Consider the following 22880-nt stretch of genomic DNA (forward strand, 5'->3'; position numbering starts at 1 on the left):
AGATGTCATCCGTATAAATGCACATCCAATGCCACGCAACACAATCGAACATATATATATATATATATATATATATATATATATATATATATATATATATATATATATATATATATATATATATAAACAAATATAAATATATATAGTTTTTAATGGACTTTTCGGAGGTACATTTTTACTTAGTAAAAAAGCAAGAAATAATTTAAGAAGAAAGATTAAAGTGATTAAGAAGAAATGATAATTAATAATAATAATAATAATAATAAAAAAAAAAAAAAAAAAAAAAAAGATAAAAACGTGACTTATCTATTTGATTTTTGGTGCTCGATCCCTGCTTGTTTTATATTATTTGCCATTATTTATCAGCCGTAACTAACACATGTCATTATAAATTAAAATTATTCTACTTGGTCAGTAAAAATTGTCTAATAATTGTAAATGTAATTCATAATAATAGTTATTATGAATTATTACTTCAGTGTACCAGTAAATATAAAATAATAAGTAAAAAGATAAATGTTGCCCATTACTGTGAATGATTATTTGGTTTTTGTATTACCAAAATAAAAAATTTGATTAATTAAGTGATCGATAAATTAGTTGTACTAATATACGTAATAACAATTATTAATTTATCATTCATGTTGGAAAAAAAAATAACGTACTTATATTATATTATATATATTTTTATTAATTAAACGCGTGTTCAAGATGTATCCTCGTCTAATTTTCATGTGATATTTCTTACGAAAACTAATTAAACAACAAAACAAAATATATATGAAGAAAGAAAAAAAAACAAGTTTAACTTACTTATTGCATGATATATTATTATCTATCTTCCTTAACTTAATTTGTTTAATTTTTTTTACCAAGATATTTAAATAAAAAAAAAAAAGAAGAAAACAAGTAAAAGTAAATTATGGTATTTATAAAACCTGTTCCCTCGGTAGAAATGCCTTAATGTCACGTGCCTCGATTTAGTGAATAAATTTAAATTTGAAAATGAAAAAAATAAATAAATAAATTGTTTACGTACACCACACAAATTTTTGCTTAATGTAAGGAATGTAATACTATATATATATATATATATATATATATATATATATATATATATATATATATATATATATATATATATATATATATATACATATATCATCTAGATATATATATGCATATATATTAAACTTATAAATATATATATGTATATAAAAAATAAGAAAAATTACAACTATCATTAATTATTAATTATAAAATTATAACGGATAAAGAAGTAACGATAATCTGTGTAAAATCGAACCTATTCTTTGTACTACTCTTGTAAATACATTCTGAAGAATTAACTGACAAAGTTTTTATTTCTTTATTATTTTTTTACAGTCATATCTTCTTCCTCTTTTGTTTACTTCCTTTTTTTTTTATAATTATTAATTTAATTTAACAGTTTAGAAATTTATTACAAGTTTTAAAAAAATTTATAAACATGCTCAATTATGTCTCAGTTTTTTTTTAAGGAAGAAATAGTCAAAATTCGAAAAAAAAATTTTTTTAATCCTGATATTGAATTATCAATATTTTGAAGTGAATTAAAATTAAAATTAAATAATTAGTTACAATTTTTTTTATCAGAAATAAATACAAATAATTTTAAATGTTAACATGTGATCTATCCTTCAACAAAATAAAAAAAAATTAATAAGAAATGAATTGTACTAACAAGGTTAATGAAAGTAAGTAACTCGAAATTTTTATAAATTTTTTTTTATTACACTCTGAAGCTTACAATTATGTACGCACTCGTATCAAGCTCAATAAAAAAAAATAAACGAGGCATACAGTTAATATTTTATCATTTTTTTTTAAATATATATTATCAATATAATAAAAATTACACGATAATTTTATTTAATAATAATAATTAAAATTTTACGTATCATTTATATTTTTAATTATAAATGCAATATTACAATTTATAAGTTGATAAATAATTTTTATTTTAATGTTTAAACGAAAATGTATCGCATCTCGTCCGGAATGAATATTTATATAGTAATCAGTAGTCTACTTTATATAAATATATAATTTTTTTATAAATTTATTATTTTATATTTGGGATTCGCGTAGTAGTCGCAAATGATATCAAGTATCTGACAGTCACATGTTTAATTGTTCTAGTAAATATATTTAGTCGTTAATAGTAATTCCGATTACATATCGCGTTCCAGATGCCATAAGGGCGTATAAAAAAATGTTGTTTTTTTTTTTCCAAGTCCAAAAAAAATTTTTAGTTTGAAGAAAATTTTTTTTTTACATTTCTACACGTTTCATACAAAAATACGTCAGTTCTCAAAAAAAATTTTTTTTTATACGCCCTTATGACACCCGAGGTGGGTCCCGGGAGTTACTTTTCGGGAATTACTTATTTTTGTATGAAACGTGCATAAATGCAAAAAAAATTTTTTCTTCAAATTAAAAATTTTTTTGGACTTAAAAAAAAAAACAGAATTTTTATTATACGCCTTTTATGGCATCTGGAACGTGATATTGTAACTGTATTTTTTCTTAAAAAAACTATTTTTATTAAAAATTTAAGGCAATTTATTTTATTGTAATTTTTTTGTGTATTCATACGATGATTTTTAAATAATTATTGACGAATATTTATTGATCTTAGACAATCTAAAATATTTTATTGTAATTTGAGGCAGGTATGTATTTATTGCATTATTTGTTTTTGATTTTTAAAGTTTCTAAAAAAATTTCAAACTATCAATTTTTTTTTTATTCATTTAAACGCGACTAATGAAAATTTACTTTGGTTACTGAACATTAGATTAAACTTACAAAAAAAATTTTTAAATAAAAACATTAGATGAATAAAAAAAAAGTTTTCATCTCGAAAATCAAGCAAAAAAAATTAACGACTACTATTTTTATCAAAATTCTTTAAAATTACAAACTAATATAAGTGATGTGAAAATTTTTTAAATAAATTAATTAATTTGATTTATAAATAAATCAAATTATAAAGTTTAATTGTATTTTTATAAATTATGTTTCACAACTTAATGGAAAAAAAAAAAAAAAAGTATTTTTTGAAATTACAAAGTCATAATTTGAAGAACTTTATTTTATTATATTAAATGACTTTTTTTGTCATCAAAATTATTAAATTAATCGTAGTGATTTTAGCTTAGTTAAAATTTTATTAACTGCTCATTTTTTTATTACTTATATATTTTCCTTAATAATTGTGTAAATTATAAATCATGAACTTGGACAGATCTCAGGCTCACATGATGCGACAACGTTCATTCTGACCTTGGGGATCACCCTGAAACATAAATATACAAATAAATAAGTTAATCGATAAAGAAAACATCGTAAAATAACTATTTAAAAAAATTTATTTCAATTATTTAAATGTTAACCCAAACCCAAGCTTGCCCAGTTTATTATTTACTTAAAAATAATAATTTTATAAAAATTAACATATGAATAATTTAACACTTATTGTCAATATTTATTAGTCACAGTGATGCAAGCAGTTGATAGCGAGAAGACTTTTTCTTAAGCAGAAAAAAAAATCAACAGCTGTTTTTTTTTATATTTTTTAGATAACTGAGTGCTGTTAACACCTCGAGACAAATATGACACATTTAAATTTATACATTGAGAAAATAGGTGTTAAATAAATAAATATTTTTACGAATGTGAATTTTTAGTGAAGCGTGAATAGCGAATTAGTGATTAATTAATTCGAATGAACTAAAATTGTTTTTATAAATTTAATGACAATTGACAATATCACAGATGAGTGATAAACAAATGATATGGTGATGATTGATGAACATCTAAAATGTTTTTAGAAACTTACATAGTCTGTCCATTACATATTAGAGCTGTACTTCCTCTCAATTATAGGAAAAAAACGTTTCTATGGAAAAATAATTTACAAATGTATAAAAATCCCCCGGTTAAAAAAATCCGATAAATTTATTTTATGTTTTTATTATAGAATTCGCGGCATGCAACTGCTTGTATCTGATTTACACCTTTAAATTGTAGGTTAGAATTTTCATTAAAATTAAAAAAAAAAAAAAAATTACATTCGGTAAAAAAACATTAATAGCGGGCGTAAAAATAAATAAATAATAATTATATTACCTGTAGATGCATGTCTTCAGATTCTCTAAACCCCATTTCCCGATGTCTCGACATTGTAGTTGACAGGTGTTGTCTCTTACGTTCAGAAGTTGCCATTTCCTAAAATGAAAAACAGATATATTGATTTAATTGTTATATTTTAATCTAACAAATTAAAAAAAATTTTAGTTAAGAATTTTTTTTTACCTCGCCTTCATTGTTAAGAAGGTTTGTTGTCATAGAATCTCCAGTGAACCATTTTTGCCCCTTCATGACAATATTTGATGGTGGTTCATGCGTTGCTCCAATATCAGATGACCATACCATGACATTAGCTCCTCCTTCTAATTTAGCTGTTCGATGAAACTTGAAAACTGTCTCGTGAGAGTCTGCCTTACGTATTATTTGCCAGCCGCTTAATGACACTTCCTATTAATTATTAAAAAAAAAAAAATTATCAAATTAAAAATAAAAAATAAATAATGAAATTAAAAATAAAAAAAAATCATGAAATTAAAATTAAAAAAAAATCATGAAATTTAAAATTAAAAAAAAAAAATTAATAAGTAATTGACTTAGAAATACCTTGTTGCCTTTATTAACAAGCTTGACGAAGCGACCTTGTGGGTCAGCTTCAACAATCTCAATATCACCACGTGCTGAAGTAGAAACGCTGTAATCATTGGTGCTGCGTTCTTCACTCTCTTCCATTAAAGTCCTCTTGCGTTTTCCTCCTCGAACCGGAGTGTACCTTGACGGAGTACTTCTACTGGAGGTAGACATTGAAGAACTGTGGGCTGGTGTTATGTTAAGCCTAACCTCTTCAGACTCGAGCAATTTCCTATAAGCAGCAATCTCCAAATCTAATCCAACCTTGATGTCCATAAGATCCTGGTACTCTTGTAGCTGCTGGGCCATTTCGTCACGCATACGTGCAAGCTCTGCTTCAAGAGAAGCCAGACCCTCGGCATGCTTAGCTCTCTCACTTTCGCGCAAATTCTCCAATTCCCGAATACGCGAATTAAGATTGTTGTTCAGCGTCTCAAGTTCGGTGATGCGCTGGTTGAGAGTATCAATGCGAGTCCTTGTCTGGCGAAGCTCTTCAACAGCGACACTAGCTGCTCCAGAATTACGCTGAGCGTGTGAGGTCAAGTTCTTAATCTTATTTTCATAAAGAAGCTCAATTTCTTCTCTGTTGGATCGCATCTGCGCCTCATACTGGTCTCTCAGCTCCTGCAAAGACTGTTGCAATTTAGCTTCATACTGCTCAGCGAGTCTACCGTCGATCTCCGATATCTCGACTTGGCGACGGCTTCGAGTTTCCGTCAGCTCCTGCTGGAATATCTGGTCCTTGAAACTGATATCTTCTTTCATACTTTGGATGTTATTCTCCAGATCAATTCGCTGAAGCGTCTCCTCTTCCAGGTGTTTACGCGCGTCATCCAGTAACGCCTTCAAACGCTCAACTTCTTTCTCCATTTCACGCTCATGCTCTTGATGTTTCTTACGCTCAGCTTGAATCTGGTTGTACTGCGACTGTATGTCGTTGTATCGTGTCTCGTACAGGATTGCATTACGCTCGGAAATTTGAAGATCCTTTGTCTTCTTCTCCAATCTAAAAATGATAATCAAAAATTTTATAAATCATATATATTATTAAGAAAATAAGAAAAATTTTGTTTCCAGGATAGTTATTATGTGATACAATCGATTATTTTTAGTGAAATTTAGTGTCATTGCAAGGGTCTTGACTTGAATTTGTGCCTTTTCAAGGTCTCATTTTATTTTCACCGATAGTCAATTTTTTATGATACTTATTATAAAGTATTTAGGTTGCATTCGAAAATGCTCTATCTCTAGATACATAATTAAGAAATGACCTCGTATCTTGTGAAATATTGACATTTTGAAAGATATAAACTCACCCCGACGTTACACTCATCGAGACCTTTCATTTGAGTACCCACATCAATTTTTCATATATATATATATATATATATATATATATATATATATATATATATATATATATATATATATATATATATATATATATATATATATATATATATATGAAAATGCATGTGGGTACTCAAATGAAAGCTCCTGATGAATGTAACATCGGTATGAGCTTATATCTTAAAAAATGTCAATAGTTAAGAAAGTACAGTACAATTTAACAAAAAGTCATAATTTAAAAAAATCAAAACTTTAATTTTTTATATTTTATAAGTTACGGCAGTCACATAGTAACTGCAAGGTTGCTAGTAAATCATTAAAATAATTTTTTTTTTTTTTTTTAATTATTATCCGTCTCAATAAAATTATAAGAGTTGTATTAAATAATAAAAACTGAGATTGTTACTGTAGTAATTAAATAATAACTTAATTTAAGTTCCTAGATAAAATTCATATGAATAATTAAAGCCAGCGATAAACTACAAGTAGATCAAGTGTTTTTTTTTCTTTTTTTTTTCTATCAAGGTCACGAGGAAATCGATGATAGTGAGAGTATATCTTTTTAAAAATTCCTCTCCGTAGAAATATTTAATAGGAGTTTCCTTTGATCATAAAATAAGATAGCAAATGACCTCATATCAATGATAGCTCACGCCTTTAAATTGTCTGCAGTATCTACCTGCGTATCCTTGGCCCACTTGCGGGTGCCATAAACGAAAATGATTTCATTATGACAAACCCACCAAAATATTTATTTGAAATTTATTGTAATAAATTTCTTCACAGGTCAATTAATTATCATCATTACAACAACAATAATAATAATAATAATAATGATGATAGTGATGATCAAAGCATTTGAAACTAAAAATAACCATCGCGGTGATATTAAATAAATACAGTCGTGATAAAAAATCATAAAAGAAGAAAAAAATAAAGAAGATGGTTGGATTAGTTGCATGACTAGCAGCAGCTATTTCCAGCGATACGACCCACATTGAGAATTTTATTTCCCGCCAATCTGACCAACTGGTAGCGGTAGCAATATTGTACATAATATACAACCGATTGTACGCCGTTTTTCATTTACATTACTCGGCTTTTCACTGAACAAGTTTACCTGAATAAACAGACGTGAGTTTGATAGTAAGCTTATGGTTAATTAGGAATTGATAGTACGCTTACGCTACAAATGACATCATCTTTATATTCTTTATGACAACAGCAATAACGACGATATTGGAAATTTAATGTGATGGAAGAATCTGTTTGCTACTCTACTCAATGTAGCTTCACATTTACTTTGTTTTGCTTTTTTTTTCTTTTGTAACTGTATACTCCAGTAGGATCTCCATTCTCGCTTTGTGAAACAATCATTAGAGCAACGTAACGAGGTTGATGCAAAAAAGAATTACAGCGTCCGCATGCTGTACTGTTTTTGCAAACAACACAGTTAATTCCATGCATCATCAACCGTAAGAATTTTCGACGCTTTTTCTGAGAAATAAAAAAAAAAAATTAAAAAAACATTAATGAAAGTTGGAGAAAAAATGTGCCAGTTAACTCTGCAAGGGGTAAAATAGTTTGTGTATGAATTTCATATTTTTTTTTTATTTTACTCAATTAAATAATGGAAGTACTTTATCTTTGACGTTGCCATTTTTTGTTTTAATGTAATATAATATTAATGTTATCTTTTTTTTATAAGTAAATATTATTTTAATAAATTATCACGGTAAAAATTTTAGATAAATTAAATTTTTTATTAGAGACATGAATAAATAATTTTAAACCTTTTTTTTTTTAATTAATAAAATTTTTTGAATAAAATAAATTATAAATAATTTTACATAATTATTTTTTATGATACTCAGAATCGAATTTTAATTCTTTGTAATAAAACCACGATTTTACATACCCGGCTTTTTTTTTTATTTTTATTTATTTTTTTTTTTTTTATATTTTAGAGTCTCAAGTATTAAAAATATTTTATTTTAAACGTATCGATGTTTTTTAGAATTCCATTTTATCATAATAGATTATTATTATTATTATTATTATTATTATTATTATTATTATTATTATTATCATTATTATTATTAGATTTTTTAATTGTTCGAGAATACCCGATTTAAAAAATTAACAACGTTTTAATTAGTATCTGAACTAGATAATAGTTTAAAATAAATAAATGATATGAATTATAGATAACGATAAAATAGAGAAAAAAAAGTAAAAAGAATCTATCAAATTAATTCAACATTTACGCAAAAATAGTGATGATGAAATAGCAAGGTGATGTCACCTATGTTGGTATAAAAATTCATTCATATGTCAAGTTCGTATTTTGATTTGTATGCTCAATATAAACACAATATTTTATCCTACTTTATTTTTATCAGGCCCATTAATAGTCTCCAATCTATCTCTACCTACTTAATATTCATTTAAATATAAATATAAATATCAGTAATAAAAATAAAATTCAATTTTCGACCTATCGATTGTCCAACGTAATTACTTTAATTGGAGCAAAGTTAAGAATAATCATTAAAAAAATGAACAATGTCAAAAATAGCCGGGAGACGCTCGACTGACATTTTTGAGTCTGGTAGTAAAGAACCGGTAGGCTGACATCATCACCGTATAGTAAACGTGACGCAATTGTTACTGTGTAAGTACACACACATTGCTTGATACACAAATACGTGTACCCATATGTATACAACTGTAAGGACGTTGGAGGTGCCGTGCCCTCTGAATAAACACATGTTTTACTCCAGATACCAGATAATTAATGAAAGACTGACGGAAGAAGACAATGGACGGCAGATTTAATGGATTTTTTAAATCTTATTTTGAAAAATAATTTTTCATATTTCCTAAAAATAAACAAAATCATAAATAGTCACAAGTATCTGAAAATAATGATAAAGATGACTGACATTTACGATAATATAATGAGAATGATTGATCAATTGGTCTATCACAACCGATATCTACTTATCCATTCAGGAACAATTACTACACTTGTATATTAATCAAATAATCTGGATACAAAATCATCCAAGATAAAATAGTTAATTCCAGAAAAATAAAAAACAATAAATTAATTCAAGAGTCGGCTTCAATATTCAATTCAACTCTTTCTTACACAAGGTAAAAATGTAAAAATTAACGTGAAGGTTAAGGTTATCGTTTAAATTAAGGTTAGACCTAACCCATAAAATAAAATAAAAAAAAAATAAAATACTCACTTGGCCTTGAGATCCTCGTTGTCGTCCCACAACCTCTTGGTATCGATTTCCAATTTCGCACGTTCCTTGGCGGTCTCGTCGAGAAGCTTCCTGGCGTCTGATAATTCATGCTCGTACATAGACTTTATGTTAGAGACCTCGCGGGTAACAACCTCCTCCTTGGTCTGGACTTCTCGGGTGAGCCGAGAATTTTCGGTCTCGAGATGTCGGACTTTTTCGATGTAACAAGCGAGACGATCATTCAAATTTTGGAGATCGTGCTTCTCCTGGAGGCGAGAGTACCTGGTTGGAGAAAGAGGACTTCCTGGACGCCGACCGATTGGCGTTGATGTGCTGGGTTGCGGTGATTGCACGTTCGACATATTTATACTCGACGACGCCGCGACCGATGATGCCGTTGATTTTTTACTCGACTTAGTCGACATTTTCACTTGGTATTTTGCGTTACCTTTAGTATAAAAACACTTATGTTAATTAAATATACACTTTAATATTTAATCACACGTTATTTACTAACTAATAAATAATTATTAATTAAATAATAATTTTTACGATAATAATAATGGAAACTTTAGACGTACTTTATTTAGCAGAAATAAAACGTGGATCACGAATCTGCATGAACTCGGCGTGACTGTAACCACCGCGTCTCTGAGTCTCTGTGAGTCCTGGGGGATTTCCACACTATTTCAATCTAAACAGGAGGGTACAACGTGTATGTATGAAATACCTATTTATATATATGTATATAGATATATCGTTTAGTGTATATGTATATGGATACGTACCGCTGAGAACGAATGACGAATTATGAATACTACTGCAGTCAACTGAACGCGTAATTTATTATTAACTGTTTAGTTCAAATTAAACCGTACAAGCACACTAATAAATACGATGCGGAAGCAGAAGTTGAGCCCGGTACATGACGCCATTATACTTTAATTTCATTGGTTCATTTTTTTCATCTTTGAAACTTACTGTGGTGGCGCCACTAGTTTGCGCGTACGCGCGAAAAATTTAAATTTTTGTAATAGTATGGAAATAATTGTATTGAAATCAGCTGACTTGTAACATTTTTATAACAAATCAATTTTGACAATGAAATAGAAATTTTAAATTTTATTGCAATGAAATTGTTGTGCAAAAAATTTAATAATAAAATTCCACGTAGAAAATTTAAAATTAAAATTTATTTAGAAGATATTTGATAATTTTTGTAATAAATATGTTATGATAAAAATTAAGTTAGCCGACATCTAAGAATTTTTAGAATATTTTTTTTATTGAAAAATTATTTTTAAAAAAATAAAAGAAAAAATTTCACATGTAGAAAATTTTTAAAATTACACATGCAATTTTTTAAAAATATTTTTTTGTTCTAATTTAATTATTAAAAAAAAATCAAAAAATTGAAAACGTCGGCTAACTTTATTATTATAAGTTATGGCAAAAAAATGAGAAAAAAAATTGACGTGTAAAAATTAAAAAAAATTAAAAACGTAATTTTTTAAAACAATTTTTAATTTTTTGTTTGTTAAAAAAAAAAATTAAAAAATAGTGAAGTGACCGCTAATTTTAATGACATATATTAAATGATACTAAAATTAGGAAACAATTTTTAATTTTTTGAATCAATAAAAATTATAAATAAAAAAATATTTTTAAAAAATTTCATTTGAAATTTTTCAAGCTTTCTACATGTCAAATTTTTCCTTTCAACTTTTATTTAATTATTTTTCGCAATTAAACAAATTAAAAAAATTTTCAAATATCAGCTTATTTAATTTTTATGAAAATTAAAAAAATTTGACAGCTATCAGCTAATTTCAGTATCATGTTGATATTTTTAAAAATTTTTTTCAATTTCTACTTGTGCTATTTTTTTACTCAATTTTTTCATAACAAATACGTCACTAATATAATTGCGCGATGATTTCAATTCAGTAGTAACTTCTTTGACTTTAAATTACTTGTATTATTTAAATATTGAAAAAAAATAATAGTTAATAATAATTTAACACGTCTCTTGTTTATCAATTATTGATTTAGAAAAACTATATAATTAAAAAAAAATTGAAACAATAATTTTATAAAACAACAAATTTTACAAATAATATGGAATTATTGATAAAAAAAAAAAAAAAAAAACACACAAAAAGTAAGTAAAGAAATTTTCTTTTATTAATTAAACATTATTTTAACAGCTGTAACAAAGGTAGACAGATTTATTATTTTATTCTTACAATAAAAGTTGACATCGTAGATAATTTAATGAATACCTTTATATCGGCATGTATAAGTTTGCAGGTTTTCCTTATAAATAACATATATATATATATATATATATATTATAAATTTTCAATAATTCTTAATTTATTAAATACAACCCCGAATCAAAAAAATTATGTCAATATTTTAATGACTCTTACTCAACTAGACAAAAAATATATATTTATATTTTATTTAAAGAATATCTTCATTATGCTATTATTTTATTAAATATATTTGTATATTTATTTATTTATATTCTTTCTGTAATAACATCTTCAATATATATATTTTTTGCTCTCTTTTATTTAATGTATATGTCTATTATATACATTTATTCATACTCCTTGTCATATGTCTCGTGACGATTGAATGTGTTAACATTTTTAATTATTTAAAAGGTTACAATAATTGAAATATTTTAATCATCATAATTAAATATCTCTTTTTGGTCTTACAGCGCAGTAACTTCAGTCGTCTTTGGTAGAGATGTGCGTACAACATTTACTCGCGCTATATTAATTATTAATTAAATTTCTTTACATAATTTATTTAATTAATTGTTTATTCTGACCGTTTATTTTTAATTAAAAACTTTTATACGTTTTTTTTCATAAACATTTCTGTTCCCTGAGTCGGCGTATCAACCTTTTCAGTCTTTACCACAGTTATAATTTATTTTATTATTTTTTATTTATTTAGCTTCATTTATAACTTCCATTTATTTATTCATTTTGTTAACAGCAATTACCACACATCAGGTAAAACAGTCAATGATTACGTTTTTTTATTCAAAGGCATACGTTTCTTTATTTATTTATTTACTTAGTTAGTTTTTTGGTCATTTAAAAAAACAATTATTTATAATAGCAATAATAACAATTATTATTAAAAACATTATTATTAATTAATAATTCAATTGATAAATCTAAACAATTTCAGCCGACATAAATCAAAAAATACCTGCAAAATTATTTACTTAAATTATTTATTAAAATAATATTCAGGAATGTGCGCCAGATTAGAAGGCGCAAAAAGGCAACGGCCAATTCCAATAATATTTATAATAATAATAATAATAATAATAATAATAATAATAATAATAATAATAATAATAATAATAATAATAATAATAATAATATAACAATTTATTTATTATTTTAAAAGGCTCTACTCATGATCACACTTTGCTGCAGCTTTCTTCTTATCTTTATCTCTCTCTCTTTCTCTCACTTAAATTAACATTTATTTATTTATTTAATTCATTAAATATATAATCTAATTACTATACAAAATATATTAATAATCATCTAATTATAAATTGCACGAAATGATTATTTTCCAATTTACTCATTAAAGGGCAGTTAAATTTTTTTTTTTTTTTTTTTTCAATCAATAATTAAAATTAAATTATTGATTGAAAAACTGGCCCCAAGAGTAAACAATTATAACTTTAATTTCTACTGCATTGCAATGTTGTTTTCCTTAAAATTCTAAACAATCGAATTTATAAATTTATAATCACTTATTTATAAACAATGACAAAACAAAAATAACATACAAAACAAATAATTTCGAGTCAATGATTAATTTTTATACAATTCGTTTGATATAAACATATTAATTACTTAATAAACTTTTATAAATTATTTTACAAAAAAAAAAAAAAAATTAGACATTTAGGAATGATGAGTCAGAAGTTGACACCGCGAGAAGTTATAAACTTTGACTAATGTCCAATTTGTTTAACATTAAACAAAATGCGAAGCAAAACAAACACTTAAAAATAATTATAAATATAAATTGGCTAACTAAATTAATAATGAAATTAAAAAAAATTTAACTACTCATTATTACCAAGATACCTTTTAGGTCGTTTCCCGGATTTCTGTTTTCTATGTAGATTAGACTCGTGTTTATCTCTCGAGCAATCATTAGAAGACTCAAAGGAAGTATCAGAGCCACTGGCCAGCTCAAGTTTTCTTTTACGTGATCTGGTGACCACACCACTGCTTTTGCTGGAATTCGAGGAAAAATAGCTCTCACAAACAAGTTCAACTTTATGATCCCTCTTGCGTCTTTTAGTCTTAGGCAGTGGATCGTTCAATTCACAGGCACGTTGTCGGTCTTTGTTAGTATCCAGGATAATTTTCGGAGAACTTGAATCCGAGGACGAGGACGACAAAGAGCTCAAGTACTCATTAACACGTTCATCACTAAAGTCAAAGGCATTAGGTTGAGCCGGGGACGCTGAGGTAGTGACACTGGTAGTAGCACTGGGAGGTCTGAGCTGCTGAATCGACGGACTGGAGGATGCATTGGAAGAAGAAGATACCGAGCTAGAGGTCGAGCGTTTGTGGAGTTTTCTTCTCTGTGCAAGCTTCGCACCATCGACTTCTTTCAGCCTAAAAGCCCCAGCTTTGTCACTTGGTCCCGAAGTAGAGGCTCTCTGGTGGTATTCCAGCGAAAACTTTGGCTCCACCAGCCAGGGATGGTTCACCAGGCTGCTGGCAGTGATTCTGGAAACCGGGTCAGGGTTCAGCAGTCCCTTGATAACCGAGCTGGCGTTCGAGCTGATGTTCTTCCACTCATCCAAATTAATCTCCTTAGACTTGATCCTCGAAGCAAGATCCGGTGTTCCAGCTTTACACGCTGGCTTTCCTGACAACAGCGAGTACAAAACAGCACCCAGGCTCCACATGTCGCAGCTCTCGTCGTAAGCCTGGTGATCAAGAACTTCTGGAGCTGCATACTGATAAGTGTAGCACGGGGTGTGCAGTGGCTCGCATGACCGTTTCAACCTCGCGAATCCAAAGTCAACGACTTTCACTAGAGAATTCGAGCCAGTGTGAGAGTAAACGAGATTCTCGGGTTTTAGATCGCGGTGAACTACTCCACGAGAATGAATAAAGTGAACCGCTGATGCTAATTGCTTCATTATTTTTCTAGCTTCTTCCTCGGTGTAGGTCTTAACAGAGCTCAGTAGCTCACCACCAGACAACAATTCCATCACGATATAAGTATGGGCGCGATCCTGGTAGACATCTATAAGCTTCACGATATTAGGATGGCCTTGGCAAGCTCGGAGAATAGCGACTTCGCGACTACTGTCTATTCTTCTGCTGATTATCTTCACAGCGAACTCCTGTTTGGTTTGCCGATTACGGCACCGACGGCAGACGGAGAAACTTCCGTCACCCAGAGCTTCTTCGTGCAGATCAAGCTCGAAAATTTGGAAGAAAGTCGACTCCTCGAGCTCTATCGACAGGATGTTCGACACCGATGGTCGTGTTGTTTGACAAGCGGCTACTTTATCTCGGTATATTTGGTCGCTTATCAGGTTGTTGCTGAAGATTATTGATGGTGCGACGTACGAGTACCCCCGGAACAACTTGTCGTAGTTCGGCGGAACCACTGCTGGGCTGTCAGTAGCAACCATTCTCGTGAACTCGTCCGCAAAATTACTGGTGTCAAGCTCGTGAGCTATTTTAGGCACAAACGGCGGCGGTATTTGTCGTTTTTCTAAGGCTTCCCAATTGAATGGCGGGGGCGCGTCCATGAAGAACGGATGCTCTTTTATCTCTTTGGCGTCGCGTGGTCCACCACCCAACCGCTGTCGTGGATTCTTAACCAACAATCTTTCTATTAAATTTTGTACTACTGAACTTAGATTCTTTGGTATCGGCGGGTCTGTTGTTAATATTCGGTTTGATATTTCTTGCTGATTGTTCTTCTGACCATCCACTGTGAATGGCGATGCACCAGTCAATAGTTCATACATCAGCACTCCAACGCTCCACCAATCGACGGCCTAAAAAATTAATAATATTAGACTTTGATTACCTTGAACATTTTTTTTTTTTTTTTTTAATATTTTTAAATATTTTATTTTTATATGACAGACGGCGCAGTATAGTTGACATTCTTGTCATTATTGTCGTGGACTTTTGATGCTAGTATTTTTTTTCTTTATTGTGTAATTTTTTTTTTTTCATGCAGACAGAGAAAAATTATTTGAATATTAGTTTTTAAATTTATATACTTGTTCCCGAAGTCAACTGACAGTAAAATTTTTTTATCGATGGTGATAATAAAAAAAAATACTTAAAAGGTTAATGAATGTACTAATAGCTAATGTAATTAAAATATAACTTTTTTTACTTGATTTGTCAACTCATAATTATTTTTAACCATGAGATCGAAAATTTTTTAATTTTTATTTTCAACACATTAATTTAAAAATAAAAATTCTGTAAGTATCTTCACAATTCTACACAGAAAAAAAAATTAACTTGGAGCAAGAGAAAAATTCTTAAATCAAGAAAATAATTTTGAAGAATTTCACTGGCTTGGATCAAGATGAAAAATTCTTAAATCAAGTAAAATTTACTTAGTTTAAGAATTTTTCTACTCAAATCAAAAAGATTAAATTCTTCAAAATTATTTACTTGATTCAAATAAATTTTTTTTTCTGTGTACACTAGAAAAAAAATAATACTAACAATTATTACTAAAAATATTATTAATTAACAATCTCTCCTTTAAAGTAAATTATTCTTGATAATTATATGTAAAGTAATGTAAAAAGAACACCATTCTCTTAATTTAATGCAAGCTTATTTATCGTAAATTAATTGAAAAAAAAATAAATAAATAAATAAATAAATAAAATAAAAATTATATGATTAAATGATAAAAAATGTCATTTGCATTGAATTTGTCTTGTTAACTACTTAGTATTTAATAAACAAATAAAATAATAATACTGTGCAGCTTGTAATAGAGATTAGTGATACCAGTATTAAAGTAAAACGTTAAAAAGTCCATAATAGCAATAAAGTTGTATCGTAATGACTGTGATACTTACAATATCGTGACCAGCTGAGCCACCTTGCACGACTTCCGGTGCCATGTACTCGATGGTCCCGCAGAAGGAATAGGCACGGGCATTGTTGTCTCTCTCATGTGGCAAAAATTCCTTACTGAGACCAAAGTCTGTGAGCACAATATGGCCTTCGCGATCCAGCAGTATGTTCTCTAGTTTTATATCGCGGTAAATGATACCCAGCTGTGTTTGTTAAAAGATCGGAAAATTAATTTATATTATTAATAGAAATAGCTATTGCAAATATCATAATGATATTTTAAATAATAAGTATTTATTAAATAGACATTATATTCACTGCAATATAAATAAAGTCTTTTCATTTTTTAAAAATACCGTCTCTATTGAGGGGGGCGATACATGTAAGTGCCTTAATTTTTACTGTTTTCTGAGGATTTTTTTAACTGGGAAAGATTGAATGAATCATTTGGAAATTTTGTAGAGTTATTTATTATATATTGAAGTATAGAAAAAAATTTTTTACAAATTTTTTTTTTCAAAATAGCCGCCGTAAAAATGAATCTGCCGAGACCCTCTTGGAAAAAAACATCAATTTGCGGGCGTTCTTACTTCTCGTACAGTGATCGGAAATTTAAAAAATTAGTTTGTACGTGTTCATAAAACATATATCTTTAAGTTAAATCAATAATAAAATCAAAAAAGTTAAAAAATCGTAAATTGGCACAGTTCAGAAAAAAAAGTTCGACTTTTACCCTTTATTTCGTTTTTTTTTTGGTAAAAAGAGTTCATTTTTGAAAATTCTTTTGGAATATTAGAGGTTTAACTAGAAGCAATTACTATAAAGTAGATGCGTAAAAAATTTCATTGGAATCGGTTGGGAACTCTTTGAGTTATTCCGTCCGCAAATTTCAAAAAAGTCGTTTCGAAAAAAACGCGTTTAAAGTTTTGACACACGAAGCACTTAAATTAATTTTTAATACATAAATAATGATAATTTTGTTTTGAAAATTTACAGATATATTTTTGAGATGATATTCTAACGATTTAAGAAAAAAAAAATTGATTTTTTTTTTTTTTACATGTATCGCCCCCCTTAATGCTTCCGGGATTTTTATACATATCTTGTTTCAGATTTTTTTTTTAGTTATAATAATAATAATAATAATAATAATAATAATTATTATTATTATTATTATTTAATTTTTGATGATTAAAATATAATTTTTTTTATAAACAATAATTAAAAAAAAAAATAATAATTTTATTCTAAAATAAAAATTTTTTAAAAATGAACCAGACTTTTTTATTTAAGTTAACAAGTAAAGAGTTTATTCAATTGAATAAATAAATATTTTAGTGATATACCTTGTGAAGATGTTCGAGAGCTATAATGATTTCGCCAACGTATATTCTTACTTGGTCTTCAGTAAAATGATCGCGTTGATATAAATGAGTAAACAGTTCTCCGCCATTTACGTAATCTGGAATAAATTTATTCAAATTATTACTTAAAATACGTACTCTAAATTTATGTAACATTATTAAATGCTTTGACATTCACAGTTAAGTAGGTATATTGAATCATCAAACAAATAATTAAAAAAAAAAAGAAGAAAAAGAAATGTATAAATATTATGAAAAATTAAAATTTTAAAATTAATTTACCGAGTATTAAATGAAGTTTAGCGTCAGTCTGAAAGGCATAATGTAGAGTAACCAAAAATGGACTGTCTCTGACAGCCTCCAATACTTGTCTCTCTGTTTTGGTATGCTCAGTTGTCTTTTTCTTCTGTACAATTGACGCTTTTTTTAAAACCTTCATCGCGTAGAGACGGCCAGAGTCAGCGCCCGTTCTTTTCCGCACCAGGAAGACTTTACCGTAAGCTGAAATTTTAAAAAAAGTCAGTAAATAATTCAATTAATCATCAAATCATCTCTTAAATTAAAACAAAATAACATAAATAAAATCTAAATGGTTTATTTAATTTTACCTCCAGTCCCGAGGACTTTGAGCAGATCAAAGTGCGTCATATCGACCCTCTGGCCTCCACTGTCTGCTAAATTTACTGTAACAAAAAATTTTAACTTTTATTAAACACTTTCTTTCAGATAAAAAACATAGAAATCGTTTTTTAAATAATTAACACTCGGAGCAGTTTAATTTTATAATTTTAAATTTTATTTATTTATGCAAGGTGATTACGAGAATCTTTTTGGTCTCTTATCATAATATATTTAAAGGTAAACATTTAAATTTAATTATGGCAAATATTCCAGATTTTAAATATTAAATTATTATTTTATATATTTAATGTTGAGAATATAATTCTAATGAAGATTATTTTTTTGTTTTTAATAATCAGTTCATTCAATTATCATAAATGCATGTCTGGGCAATAATGTAAATATATCTTTTAGACTTGGAACAACTGTTAAAATATATATTTTTACAATTGTAAGTCATTAATCAGTATTGTAAAAAAATTTTACTTAATAATAATAATATAAATTGTTGGTATAAACTAAAGAAAAAAATTTATAAAATTTATTGTGAAAAATTTTTAATAACGCATAAATTTAAATATATATGTTTGAACTTTGCACTTTACAATCAATGCACAATTTTTTATTTGTTTGAAAAAAAAAATATTCTGAAACATTAATAAACATCCTGGACGCTTCTGGACTAACATAAGATTTTTTTCTTTTTTAAATTCTAAAATATTTAAAAAAAAAAAAAAAAAAAAAACTTTGGAAAATTCTGGATTGGTCTTGAAAATTATTTAAATTTTCTGACATAATACTTCATATAATTTTAATAGATGACATAATCGATTAAATTTCCGGGAAAGTTATAAACGGTTCAGAATAATTTAAAGTGATTCTAGAAAGTAGTTGTTGATGTTGACGCATCTAGGAATTTAGCTACGACTAAGAATTCATAACTATTTTTAGGTTTTTAAATTAGATTGAGTTTTGTGTAGAATATAATATTAATATAAAACTCAGATAATTTTTTTACAATGTCCTTAAAAATTTTATTTCGACAAAAAAAGGATTGATTTTACTAGAACAAAATTATTTATCAATATCTAGTAACCTTGCAGTCATTATGTGACTGCCGTGACTTGTGAACTATAAATAAAGGAAATTTTACTTTATTAAATAATGACTTTTGTTATATTGCACTGTACTTTTGTAAATATTGAGATTTTTAAAGATATAAGCTCATCTCGATGGTACACTCATCAAGACCTTTCATTTGAGTACCCACATGCATTTTGGTATATTTTTCATATATACATATATATAATGTATATAAATATATGAAAAATTGATGTGGGTACTTAAATGAAAGGTCTCAATAAGTGTAATGTTGGGGTGAGCTTGTATCTTTAAAAATGTCAATAGTTCTCAAGATACAAGGTCGTTTCTTAATTATGTTAAATTGCACTGTACTTTCTTAATTATTGACGCTTTTGAAGATTTAAGCTCATCCCGATGTTACATTCATCAGGAGCTTTCATTTGAGTACCCACATGCATTTTCATATACTTTTCATATATACATATATATAATATATATAAATATATAAAAAATTGATGTGGGTACTTAAATAAAAGGTCTTGATGAGTGTAACATCAGGATGAACTTATATCTTTAAAAATATCAATAGTTCACAAGATACAAGGTCATTTCTTAATTATGTATCTAGAGAAAAGCATTTTCGAATGCAGCCCAAATATTTATCATCATAAATTAACTTTTGGTGAGAATGATATAAAAGCATGAAAGGGCACAACTCCAAATCAAGACTTTTCCAACAATACCAAATTTAACCATAAAAACCCATTTTATCATATAAATACACTGGCCAAAAAATTTTGCTTATTCTCTTAATAATATAGATTAATCATTTAAAAATAAAGGCGCTAACTCTTATCAATAGTAAAAAAAAATAAACTAAAAAGTTTATGTAAACGTTAGCGCAACAAAATATTTTTTTAATATGATAGCCTACATTTTGAGAATGTTTAATGTAGCAAAGTAGGTCAGGTGATAAATGGAATAGTAGCTTGCCGTCTTATCAGCACCAAATTAATGAATTTTTTAAATATTTTCCACTTAATTAATTATTTTTTAAGGCAACTGGCAAAAATTAAAAGATATATTATATAGCTAAAATAAATGAACACATCTCATTACTCACTACTCATTATTTCATTATTAAATTATATAATAACGCAAGCGGGCGGATGATTTAACAGCCTGAAAAGATGAAAGTAAAAAGAGAAATTGTCATGAGATAGTACATACTACATACTACATGACTCAACCAAAACGAGGACTGTTCAATTCCCTGTTAAGTTATAGTTACTATTACTACATACTACATATAATGCTACACGGGGACTGTTCTGTTCCATTTACATCATTTGTGTCTGTTAAAAGAACCAAACCCTCGTGTCTACTACACTACTTTTTCTCTCTACCGTAACTCCGTCTCGTGGTATCTGTGTCAAGGTAGTACGACATCACCATGGTCGTACAGTACTTAAAACACTTGTAGTGTTTATTTTTTATCCCGATCAAGTGTCAAAAGCAATTGTCTTGAATTTTTTGTCAATTTTTATGATTTCTTTATAAGTCAAAACTACTACATTCGGTCTTATGGCGAAGTTACCGAAAATTTTATCTGGGGAATTCAGAAAATACCATTCATTAAAAAATTTATAAAAATTATGGGATATAACGCCTTTCTTCAGAGATCTTTATTAAACTTTCTACACAGAAAAAAAAAATTAAATTGAATCAAGTAAATAATTTTAAAAAACTTCATCTTCTTGATTTGAGTAGAAAAATTCTTGAGTAGAAGAAATTTTTCTTGGTTTTAGTTAATTTTACTTGATTCAAGAATTTTTTGTCTTGCTTCAGAACAATGCAAATTTTCAAAATTATTTTCTTGGTCCAAGAATTTTTGTCTTTATTTAATTTAATTTTTTTTTCTGTGCACACGGAAAGAACAAGATGATACTGGATATCATATCAGATTATATTGAGTAAAAAAAATTTTTAGATAGTAGCTAGTATAATCCAGATTAAAATGAGTATAATCTAGATGACAATGAGTATAATCTAGATTACGATGAGTATAATCCAGCTTATAATTAATATAATCTAGATTATAATGAGTATAATCAAGATATCACGCAATATAATCTAGATTTGCCTAGCTACTATCTGAAATTTTTTTCACCACAGATATCACTGAGTATAATCTAGGATGATATCCCGTATCATCTTATTCTTTCTGTGTAGGTACACTTCTTCTTTGGGTAAATAATAAGTAAATATCTTGAACGAATTTGAACAAGAGCAAAATTAGTCGATTAGTTTCAAAATTGCGAGCATTTGAAATTTGACCTCCAGAACTTATACTTAACAAAAATTTTTAGTGATTTTGTCAAATTTGATAGTTAAAGAAAATAATTTGATTTTCCCATAAAATCAATTTTGATGTTAATTTTAAGTAAAAGTTGATATTGATAAGATAAACTCTGAATAAAAATTTTTTAATTTTCATTTTTATCTATTCAATTATACACAGGAAAAAAATTAACGATTAAGGAAAAAAATTCTTGAACTAAGAAAATTATTTCAAGAGTTTCTTTGTCATAAATCAAGACGAAAAATTCTCGGTTAAAATTTCAAGAAAAATTTTTTAGATAAAAAATAATTTTACTGAAATAAAGAAAACTTTTTAAAACAAGTAAATTTTTTCTTCTGTGTAGTTTAAAGTTACACGAAGATTAAAGACATTAAGTGTTAAGAAATTTACTTTTAATTTTTAAATCTGTACTTAAGTAAGTATTATTATTGTTCTATGATAATAGATTTGAGACTGAAAATTAGCAAGGTCAAGAGGGAACTCAGCACAACCATTAAGTATAAACATAAGGGTACTATAAACTTAATGACTGGCGACATGTAAACAAATTTTGTAATTTACGATGAAGACGGAGCTATTGTTTAACCCACTTGTAGTAAAGAATTCAAAAGACGAGTGCCCTTTTAAATTTAAGCAGATTGAGTTAAGCCTTGGATTGGATCTATACGTATTTATGACGAGATTCAATTATAGCCCCTTTTTGGGCAGCATGGGTGAGTATGAGGTCGTCGAAGGGACGACTGGGAAAACCGAAAGTCGAATTATCTGTCCTAGATTCTTTCTAGTGCTGTACTCGGCTTAATTGATTGTTGAGTAACTTGTTTCTTTTTACACTTTTTTTTTTGGTAACTTTATTGAGTTTTTACTTTCTTTCACTTTTTTTTAATGTCTATTTAACTTGTAAAGTTTCTTTAATATAACTAATGTCCTTTGGACATTGAAATAA

The 22880-nt window shown here is 27.5% G+C and overlaps 2 protein-coding genes across 5 annotated transcripts in view; both read right to left on the reverse strand.

Annotated features, from left to right (window-relative positions):
• Positions 1 to 1751: 1751 nt before the first annotated feature.
• On the reverse strand, positions 1752 to 10283 carry LOC141530377 (lamin Dm0). 3 transcript variants are annotated; one of them, XM_074247450.1, is made up of 8 exons: positions 10157 to 10283; positions 9950 to 10062; positions 9369 to 9816; positions 4738 to 5767; positions 4360 to 4581; positions 4174 to 4272; positions 3884 to 3943; positions 1752 to 3340 (listed from the first exon to the last, which is right to left on the reverse strand). In XM_074247450.1, exons 3-7 carry the CDS (start codon positions 9791 to 9793, stop codon positions 3896 to 3898), a joined length of 1824 nt encoding a protein of 607 aa, XP_074103551.1. In that variant the 5' UTR covers positions 9794 to 9816; positions 9950 to 10062; positions 10157 to 10283; the 3' UTR covers positions 1752 to 3340; positions 3884 to 3895. The 3 variants fall into 3 exon arrangements, with proteins under 3 accessions (XP_074103551.1, XP_074103541.1, XP_074103560.1); XM_074247440.1 differs by having other exon boundaries at positions 9369 to 10062; XM_074247459.1 differs by lacking the exon at positions 3884 to 3943 and having other exon boundaries at positions 9369 to 10062; positions 10157 to 10282.
• Positions 10284 to 11530: 1247 nt separating this feature from the next.
• LOC141531911 (ribosomal protein S6 kinase alpha-5) overlaps positions 11531 to 22880 on the reverse strand; it is a 30767-nt gene continuing 19417 nt past the window's right edge. For both annotated transcript variants that reach the window (XM_074250017.1, XM_074250011.1), the window contains 5 exons: positions 18477 to 18551; positions 18151 to 18369; positions 17851 to 17966; positions 16507 to 16707; positions 11531 to 15450 (listed from right to left, as the gene is read on the reverse strand). In XM_074250017.1, coding sequence (XP_074106118.1) covers positions 13483 to 15450; positions 16507 to 16707; positions 17851 to 17966; positions 18151 to 18369; positions 18477 to 18551 — 2579 coding nt within the window. In that variant the 3' untranslated portion in view covers positions 11531 to 13482. The remainder of the gene's footprint in view (positions 15451 to 16506; positions 16708 to 17850; positions 17967 to 18150; positions 18370 to 18476; positions 18552 to 22880) is intronic.

Source organism: Cotesia typhae, unplaced genomic scaffold, assembly GCF_013202065.1.
Source record: "Cotesia typhae breed Kobodo isofemale line unplaced genomic scaffold, CoteBio_Ctyphae contig_119, whole genome shotgun sequence".
In the NCBI taxonomy this organism is placed as follows: Eukaryota; Metazoa; Arthropoda; class Insecta; order Hymenoptera; family Braconidae; genus Cotesia; species Cotesia typhae.

Bases quoted from the DNA above. Each gene is read 5' to 3' on its own strand.
- LOC141530377 (XM_074247450.1), bottom strand. From the start codon at position 9,793: ATGTCGACTAAGTCGAGTAAAAAATCAACGGCATCATCGGTCGCGGCG. The intron at 5,768-9,368 runs GTGAGTATTTTA...TATCATTTTTAG, and splicing joins AACGAGGATCTCAAGGCCAA to ATTGGAGAAGAAGACAAAGG. The intron at 4,273-4,359 runs GTAAAAAAAAAT...TTTTCATTTTAG, and splicing joins TTCTTAACAATGAAGGCGAG to GAAATGGCAACTTCTGAACG.